Source organism: Buceros rhinoceros, unplaced genomic scaffold (assembly GCF_000710305.1).
Source record: "Buceros rhinoceros silvestris isolate BGI_N320 unplaced genomic scaffold, ASM71030v1 scaffold6203, whole genome shotgun sequence".
NCBI lineage: Eukaryota > Metazoa > Chordata > Aves > Bucerotiformes > Bucerotidae > Buceros > Buceros rhinoceros.
This window is the reverse complement of record NW_010401707.1, coordinates 10,698-20,963: the sequence shown is the minus strand read 5'-3', so window position 1 is coordinate 20,963 and position 10,266 is coordinate 10,698. Positions and strand designations below refer to the sequence as shown.

The following is a 10,266-nucleotide window of genomic DNA, read 5'->3' as shown; positions in this document are numbered from 1 at the left end:
AAGGCTGCTGTTCATAGAGTTGTCACAAGTAAATCGTGTGACTAAACCCTTGTCCATTCCAGTTGCTTTCACCAACAATTTCAGCTAAACCATGTCAGTGCAAAAATCAGCAACATCATAGTAAGAGCCTCCAATTCACAGCACTGGCTAAGTTGGGGGGAATCAACCTCTACATAGTGGCAATAAAACCCCATTGTCAACAGTAGTAATACTACAGTATTTTACATCACAGGAAATTCAGACAGACTGTACCTCCTTCCTTCAAAATCAGACTCTAAGCCAAATTAAATACACACTGATCATCACACGCTTTAAAAGAGAAATGGGTTTTATTCTCTTATTAAAGCAATTAAAAAAATTTAAAAGAGGCTTTAAATTATATTAATATCTTTTAAACAAAGGTATTTCTAGATACGCAGGCTTACTCCTGAGGATTACCATTATGCTAAAGAGCGTGTTTTAGCACAGCAATACAGTGCAAATGAGTAGGCATATGTGAAGCAAGATCCTAGCCAACTGAATGCTATGCATCCATCATTAAATCTGGAAAAATAATGGTACAAAAGCAGTATTATACTTCATTTCTAAACAGAAACCATGCATCGTACACAGGAATTAATTTGAGTGTTCTCCAAACACTGTGGATTCAAAGGTTAGGAACATATTTCATTAATTTAGTTCAAAAAATAAAGTAGTTACAGTCGAGCCATTGAGAAAAAAGAAATAATAGCTCAGACTTCTGCAAAAAATAACAATATAGGTAATGGCATTTTTTTATATACGTTATATTTAATTAGTATTTAAACAGGAAGAAAAAAGGTGTAACTGAAATTCTGCCATGTATAATGAAGTCAAAATGGTTTCTCATTAGAAGGAAAAAGTCATCTGGCACCCACACTCCTAACACTGCTTTCGCTCTCTCTGTTCTCATACGAATTATGGATCTTGCTGTACAATTAAATATTTCATTAAAATAAAATAATGCTACTAGGCAAAAACATTTTTTTCTACTGTAATGAAATAGAATTGCTAGACAAATCTGTGATCTAATAGCTTGCAAATGACAAAACTACACAAACCTGGGCTTTTAATGCCATTTTAAGTCTCGTGAACCTCATTGTTCCTTCCCAGTTAATACTGGCACACCACTGAAGAATTTGGCACGAAAAACTCCAAAGCAAAACTTCATTTACAGCATTAACTAATACTGTTAGCACTGACTGGCCACACCAGAGAGAAGGGGTAGGAAAAACCAAACAAAAAACATCCTTCAATAGCTTTGGTTTAATCCTCACCTCCCCCAGTCACAACATTGTACTTGATAAAACACATTTCCTTCCTTCAAAGCTCAAAACTCAAGGTTTTGTTTATGCATATTGTGTATTATTAAACTGCAGTAACTGTCTCTTAAAAATAAGCAGCCAGGTCTTCGTAGCAACTCCAGGCTCACCGATCCCACCAAGTTCTGCAAGAGCAACCAGAACTGAACACTGAGACCCAGGGTCAGCCTCAGACCAGGGGCAGAGCACACGGATTTCACAAGTATTAAGGCTAATCACAGCCTCAACATTGAGCCTTGCTCTAGAGGAGCTACAGTGACAAGTGAAGAACATTTTTCCTTCTGTGTCTCTTGTAAATGAAACTGCTCCCATGATGAAGATTGCTTCCAGAGCGTGTCTTCGATATGAGTTGTTTATTTCTGATCCTGTGCTTTTTTTCCCATTTGTAGCTACTGGACAGATCCATTCTGGCACAAATTTGATATTAAACTGTAAAAGAAGTTCTTATTTACACTTCCCCAGCTGAAGGACTAACCCAACTATTCATCAGCTGGTTTACATTCATATCTTTCCAGAGCAGAGAAACCATCATCGGCTTCACTGGTTACAGAGCGCAGCTAAACAGGGTACAGCTAAACCTTCTTGTGCTGCAATGTGAGTGAAATTCAGACTTTTTCAGATCAATAATCTACAGATCGCCTGTGCCACTGGGCTTTGTCAGCTTGGGTACAGAATCTGTTTGAAGTGAAGCTCTCTGCCAGTCTGATTCTGCCATGTATCTCACTAAACTTCAAGCTAACAATTTAAATAAACATTAGAGGAATATAAAAGCACTAAATGAAGCCTGATTTTGATTTCGTGCACTGTTATTTGTTAAATGTTTAGGCACGAGCTGTCTGAAACCAGAGATCTTTCTATTTCACAATAAGTTAAAACATCCGTTTACAATTTTTAAAGAAGCTGCAAGGAAAAGCACCTGTACTTTCAACCTTTACAGGTAAGATTTTAAGAAATTAAATAACTGAGGATACCACCGTCCAATAAAATCCCAATGCTTTTGATGACAAGGAGAAGCACAGGCAGGATGCAGACAAACCCTCCTGTAACATCACCATGTTGTGTGAGGCTTTTCAGCTGCCTTTACTGTACAGATAGCGAAATGGCTTATTCTCTTCTGTCTACCATCAAATACAAACTAGTGAAATCATAAACTTGCAGGGGATAAAGCAGTTTACATGAAACTTCAGGTTCACTTCATTCTCACGTCTTTTCTCTGTGTCATGGAGAAGACACAACAATGCTTCCAGAGCACGCTTCCTCTGCTACAAAACCACAAAGGATACTACAAAGCTTAGAGCGATGCAGCAGCAAAATATAAAGGAACAATAACACTGTGCGATGACAAGGCAGTGGCAGACTCGTAGCTGTTTGAGACTTCTCCCCCTCCAACAAGCGTAACTCGTAATTGGGAAAATCACATTCTATGATTCCTAACTGTCCAAACTCCTGCTCCCAAGAGAGGTGTTTGACACAGAATTTCTAAAGGACAAAACGTCAGCATCATCCTCCTGCTATTACCTTCATGCAGACATTGCTCACCCGTGAACTGAAGCATGGCTTAAAAATACAAGAATAGACAAACATATTTCCACTAAGGAGAGAACAAATATCAGAGTCCAACTATGTCTTTCAGCTCATTATTTTCCAATACTTTATAAGAAGTTCTAAAGTATAATTCGTAACATTGCCATTGTTAAAAGCCCAGATTTCCCGCCAGTGAGATGACACAAACATTTACTCTAAGTCTACATTCCACAAACTTGGCCACATTTGAAAGGAAGGATGAGTAACAAAATCCTCTGTTCTTCTGTTTGGAAGGTATTTGTGTTTACAGAACGCCACTCTTCGACTGCGCACCAAACCTTAGCGCTCTTCAACTCAAGATATTAAGCTTACTCGATTTATCCATAGTCAGCTGGCTCTGAGGAGGGATGAGAGCAGCACATCTGCCATTAGTTTGCTCATCACCTGCTGTTTAAACAGCACTCTGTTTAAGGCAGGCATTCCCTAGCTGGAGGGATTCCAGGGCTCTGTGGAGACACGGAGAGTTCTGTAAACAGGAAGCACCAATCTGATGACAACTGCCAAAATCAGCTGTTCGTCCCTCCAATACAAGTAACGCACATTTTGACTCCTGACAAAACATTCTAGCACCGCTTTGTTAAAGCTGCCTTTTTTTTTTTTTTTTTGGCCCTGGTCCATTATAATTCTGGTGAAAGTTTGACAAGACCACAAAACAGGGCTGTAAGAAAGGCCAGCAAAGGAAGAATCCATCAGCAAGTACGTGATTTCGTCCTATAGTTTCACACCAGTAAGAAATCCAACCTCACCCCACACATCTGACTATCAACTAGCTACTCATCTATGAAGACTCACAAGGAAAAAGCCTATTTGGTACAAGCCTATTGTTTTAAGCGTGATGCATGTTTTCAACTGCGGCACTACGTTAGCAAGACATAACTGCATTCCATCTTCAGAACTGCCAGGATCCCCCCAAATCACGCTGCTGGCTACAGACTTCCTGCCATGTCATGTACACAGCAAGATGTGCCTGGATTTTGAGGAATTCCTCAGTCCCTCTTCACCAATAGGACAGCTGAGGGCAAACTAGATTCCATGCTTTCTGATTAAAACAGAATTCCAAGCACTTCACCTACATGAGAAAAAATGGTGGCTACATCTTTTTTTTCCACATAGCATTGCCCCAAAGTGCCACTTCGAGAAGAAGATAATAATTTTGTTGCTGTCAGGCAACAAAACTTGCAGTGATTACTTCTGACAATGCAAGACAGACCTATCCCTAATTAAACACAAAACTTTAAAAAGGAATTATAAACCACTTTTTTCAAATTTTCCTCTCACGAAAAGCATTGATACTTTCCCTCGTTCTTTTCACTTTCCCTTGTTTAGTTGGTTTTCGTCTGTTTTCCCAAGGCAATGTGACATCACACGGGTAGCCTGGCCTCTCTGTCTGTGCAGCTCCTCTTCCCCTGCCATTGCTAGTTTCAGGTATAACAAAAACTTAGCAACATACTGAATGTTGCTGAAGTCCAAGACAAACATTTTCACGTTTTCAGTAAATAAGAGAATGTACTTATCACATATGAGCCAGTTAGCGTTTAAAATAAAAACACCTGCCATGCAAACTGGTGGCAAAATACACCTGAACTAGATGGCAAGAGAACTGTAGTTTGCTAACAGTTACCAAAAAGAAAACCCAAAGCAATTGAAAAGAGGGACCTCAGCTAAAAAGTTTCTGAATTTTCTGGTCTTTCATCAGCCAGTTTCTATTAATTACTCTGGCATTAGCTTTTTATTGTGTGCGTGTGCACACACTAATATGAAATCACACGTGTAGTGCTTGTCTTTAGTACTTTCTCCACAAACAGCACAATGACTATTGAGAGTATGAACTAAAGATCTGACTTTCCTGAGTTTAGGCCACTTCCATACAACACCTTCAGAGCAGCGTTACAAATGAGCAGTCAGCATTATAAACAGAAATAAAGAAACTACAACGCATTGTTTGCCAAGACCAAAGGCAACAGTTCCTGGGTCCCCAAAAGGTATGTGTACGTCCCTTTCGGTTCTAATTAAAGTACCATAAAAATGAACTTTGTCAACACAGCGTACTTAAAAATTTCAAGGTCTATAAAGACAGTGCAAGTCAACATATACGCCAGAAGCCTCGCTGGGATCTGTGCTGTCTTCAGGAGTTCAAGATTATATGGATAATGATAAAATTCCACATTCATGATTTGGTTATGACTTGAAGAAAGCAATCAAGATCTATATTCACAAAAAATTAAACGTATAAGCAGTCACATGTAATCTTCTCAGAGCAAGGAAAAAATTGGTTTCACCTTACAATAGTCTTGAATCAAGTCTACCTCACTTTTTCAATAAATTAATGTAATCACATAAATAGCAGACCAGAATCTGTCTGTCCAAAGCATTTAATTGGTACACGCAGTGGTTTTGAGGTCTATTGAACTGAAAAGGGTTAACACGATGAACCATTTTTATTAATGCTCCAGTTCTAAAATATGCAACTGTACACTGCAGCCAGTGATTCAGGCAGGAAACTCTTTCTCCAAACCTCTTCGAGTATTCTATGATTCACAATTAAGACATTTTCAAGGGCTTTCCTTTAGATTTCCTAATATATTCTTTTGTAGTTTGATTTAGTATTTTTTAGATGTAACACAATGCTGAATTTGAAGCCAACTGCAACATAAGGCTTCAACAGCAATCACAAAAATAACTGTCTTAATTTCACTTAGCATGGTTAATTGCATTTTAAACAACGCTACGCAATGTTTAGGCAATCAGCACCACATACTTACCAATAAACTTGTTTTGCATAGTCTCTAGGAGAGCTTGGTGGGCATCTTCCGTTTGCAAAGCACATGAACATTCTCTGGCCAATATGGTTCGGACAAGGTGCTCTCCACAACCTAGAGAAATAGTAAGATTGGGACGAGTCAAAATACAGATATCACTGTTGTCATTTTACATCATCACAGCCGAGTTTGCTTATGACAGGTTTCTGCCATAATTTTTTTATTTTTTCCAAGAGACTGACACCGAATCACATGAAAATTCAACCATGTCAGTTTTCCTCACAACATTCCTGAATTTGCTACTACACGAAGTCATAAGCTAAAGAAGGTGAAGTACAGAAAGAAGAAACAGTAAGAAGAAACAAGAAGACTGTCTCAGACTTGACACCTTCATTGAGATCCTGCAATTCTCTCTTGAAGAATCCACTTACTAACGAGTCTCACGGGAATGATCCTTGGTTGCACTTCCCTGCAAACCATGAACATTTTTAGTGAATGCCACAGTAACTCCCTCACATCACGTCATCTTCCATTTATTCCATCCGATTTAGCCTTTTGTCAGCAAAGGAATATATGAATTTACCTCTGCTTTTTTACAGGGTGGCTGCTCACTGGACTCCTAATAAAAATTCTTGTGATTTTTTTTAAAGGTTTGTCTTTGAGAAACAAAGAACTCTAGCAAATAAAAACTTATTGTTTCAGTGCTTTCTGTAACTATCCCCTGAAAAATGTTGATGACGAAGACAAACAGGTCATTAGTGCTTCTCTTCTCTGTAGCAACACTTTCACACCTGCAGATTTTCTTCTAGTCTCTTTTCCATTCCTGTACCGTTCTTTGGGACATAGATCTACGGCCAAATGGTACAGGGCGTGTTTACTGGATCAACATTTCCTTGGACAGGAAAAAAAAAAAAAAAAAATGGGTGATACCTTCAGCTTATATACAAAAGTCATTATACTATTATGCCTCCCATTTACTGGCGTGGCCTCAATGGCAAGAAAGCAAGTGAAGCAGCTAGAGGAGGTCTAACCAAGCACCAGTTAAGGTGAAACATGTTATCCAGTTAGGAAAACCACAACTAACTTAACTTACAGCTGTAACATGACAATGATTTCAAATTATCTAAACTTAGGTGATTACAGTTTGATCAGACTTGTAACTTCAGAGTCTGTCAGCACCTAAAACTGCCTTAGACACCAAAACATACAGAGAAGTCAAATAGAGTGAATTCCCAATTATTTTTAGATATATTTCTAGCAAATTTCTCATTAACCATGACAGAACACAAGTGTTGCGCTGGCTCCACAAGAAAATCTGCTATAACCCAGTTGGACTTATTAGCGCAGGTGCAGAACTACATAAACACACCTACGCAGCTTCCAGAGACAATTTATGGCTGGAAACAACCTAGCTGCTTCCACGTGGCAGAGAGCCGGAGCTGGTAAGACATCAGACCTAAGCTGGCTTCAGACAAAGGCAGCTCAGTCTCCACGGGAACATTTTACTGGAAGCACTAATAAGCCCAGAAGAGAGAAAACTGAGTGACTCTGACTGAAGCCAGCCTAGATTTGGCACGAAGAAAGAACTAATAAATAAACCCAACCCAAGCTGGCTCCAGCACAGCCTGCTGAGCGTCTCATCCCTGTGCTTCCCAATATGCTGAGTTGGGAGCACTGACTGGTTTGGGCACAACATTTCAGGAACACACACACTGGCAGGTCTAGCGCTGCGTCTTGGAGCTGCTCAGGGATGAGCTTCTTGATCTTGCCATCACACGCCACAGTGTCCTCAGCAGCTGCTTACGGGAGGATCTGTCTGTTCATTGCCTCATTACTTCCATGCTCAAAAACTTTTGTCCACAATAGCATTGAGAGTTCTCTAATATTTATTCAAGATCAAGTATAATATAATGAATGTGCAAAACCCGCAAGATGCTTTTTACCCACAGATCGCACATGGCTATCACTTTATTTTTAAACAAGAGCAAATACAATCATTATGAAGTTTTGCTGTAAAGAATAAAACTAAATAAGCACATACTCCAGCAAAAACTCAGCAAATTAACTTTTTTCTTAAAAAGAACCTGTTAACACCTTTAAATATAACATGTATGCCCCATGTGAGTAAGAAGCACGGGACTTAGCATGTGAATCAAGCAAATAAGAAAAAAACACCACAGTGAGCTTATGCATCTCCCGTGCATCGAGTAATAAAACCAGATGTTGCTACTTCACAATTTTTGAGTGATTCCTAAATTGACATCAAAGAGACAATAGCCATTTTTTAGCATGATGTACAATGTTATTTTCCCGTAGGAGAATGGTTTTAATGAAGAGTTCCCATAACATCAAGTCCGCTACCAAAAAAAAAAATTTTTTTTGAGAGAAAACTTAATACAGGTTAAGAACAGCTGCAGCCCACTGCTGTGACCCAACATCAACCACAAGCAAAGCAGCCTTGCAGTCCTACTAACACATCGCACGTCTCGACATCCGCACAGACAAAGTCATTTCTTTTTTGTCATATTTATGTCAACCTATAAGGCAGCAAACTTACTTATAGACTTCTGCTGGCAGGACACTTAAAAAATCTTTCAACACATCACATGCCAGCAATCTGCAGGGACAGACGACTGCAGAAAATAATGCCCCCATATCGAAAAGAAAAATTTGTTACTGCAGTTTTTGATGTAGAATCATCTAATTTTTTTGAACAAGAAAAATAACTAAGTAGAGTTTCACATACTTTGACCAAATAAAGGCTGAGAAAGAGAATTACCCTAATTTTTCCAATAGAATCACCCTTCCTGTTATCTCAAGTGAGAAGCAAATGCCAACATGTGAACTGCCTTGCAGGTTTAGCATATATATATCTCTATAAAACTGGGAAAAACACAGTAGATAATTCCAGGGCTAGACACAAAACAAATGTATTCAGGATTACAGCAATCAAAATCTAATTTATAACTTAGAAAGTTGTGGGTTCAAATTTATAGCTCCATTCACTTGTAATCTAACCACCAGCACCAGCCAGCTTCCGACAGTTTTATTAACGTGACTCAAGGCAGCAACTACAGTCAAAACTAATTCAAGGCTTTTCCAAATCATGCCTAAAAGCTGATGAAAATGTAAATCTGGTACATTTGCTTAACTATCTCACACTATACTACGTTTAACTCTATGTGTTATTATACTGCGCAGTTTCTCACTGAATAACACCAAAACCAAACCCACAGGGACTCCTACAGCACTTATTTTAGTAACTTTCCTCTAAGGAGAGTTCAAATAATTTTATTTTCCTTTCCCAATTAAGATGATGACTTCTTTGGTAATCTGAAGCTCATTATATCTCAGAGACACACATTTTGCAATGACAGTCCAAAGCTTCCATAAGCCTCACGCAAGAGTGACTCAAATGGAGATGACTATCTGGAAAAGTTTACTGGGTTAAATTAGTGCTTCTCACTGAAATAACTGTTTCAGTAAACAAATTATTTTCCTAACACAGTAATATTGTGCAAACACCAGGTTGCTCCTCCTAACCCCTCCACTGGCAAAAATACTGCTGTTGGAACTACTGCTGTCCACGTTTGCAGAGATAAAGACAATTAGTTGCCCTTCTCTAGGATCACTACTGGCAAACTGAGCAATGTTTCTACAGGAAATGTTTATTTAGACATTTATTTCTACAGGAAATAGTCTATTTAGATAAACCCCCCCAAACCCCACAAAAAGCCCCCCAGAACTTGTCTTCAACCAGAGGCTTCTAACCCTGCCTGAAAAACACTCTAGAGATCATATGGAAAGCCCCCTATGATCACACGGAAACCATCAGAACTGATTTTCCGTGACACGTATCTTCTTGGATCATGCCAACGGTACAGCTTCTAGTGCAGCTTTCCTTTCAAAGTGCAAAGCTGTGACTTCCTCCTTCTGTGGGCATCTGTTCCTGCTCAGATACTCCTCACTGATTCCTACAAGATCCTCACAAGAACAACCTGGGAATCCACAGGGGTTTTTTTCCTCCTAGTCTCTTTTTCTTCTGTAACCCCGTCTTTGGTACCTGAACACCAATATATGCACAAGACAAGAAACGTATCAAGGCTGCACACAGTAGTAGGCGTAAAAGTGAACTGTACACATTGGTGACCCATTGAAAGATTTCAGAATTTTTGTTACAGTCCATACAGTTATACAAATATGCACATTTTTAGTGTTTGCAGCATATACCTGAACATTTAAAACAGACTTTGCTGAAAAGTAGAATTACTGAACTGAATTCGTTGTGTTCTAGTGCAAACCAGGACATTTAAATGGTAATGAATGGAGCTTAGGAAAGACAAGCTTTAGGAGCACCTGAACCACTATGCTGCAGAGCCAGACCCAGCCTTCGCATCTCAAGTGCTGTTGAGCTGAACACATCCGGTGTTTTTTAAGCAATAAGTCTATTTGAACATTTTGTTCTGTTCAGCTTGTCAGTAAATGACACCGACGTAACTCAGCAGCGTACCACCGCACAGGGACACACAGCAGCACGGTAGCTAAGGAGACAACCCCGATGCTGTTTGTGAACGTGTCAGCTG

The 10,266-nt window shown here is 39.2% G+C and overlaps 1 protein-coding gene across 1 annotated transcript in view; it reads right to left on the bottom strand.

Annotated features, from left to right (window-relative positions):
• TASP1 (taspase, threonine aspartase, 1) overlaps positions 1 to 10,266 on the bottom strand; it is a gene marked incomplete at its 5' end in the record, with an annotated part of 41,581 nt that overhangs the window by 20,675 nt on the left and 10,640 nt on the right. Inside the window, one exon of the mRNA XM_010132360.1 lies at positions 5,687 to 5,797. Coding sequence (XP_010130662.1) covers positions 5,687 to 5,797 — 111 coding nt within the window. The remainder of the gene's footprint in view (positions 1 to 5,686; positions 5,798 to 10,266) is intronic.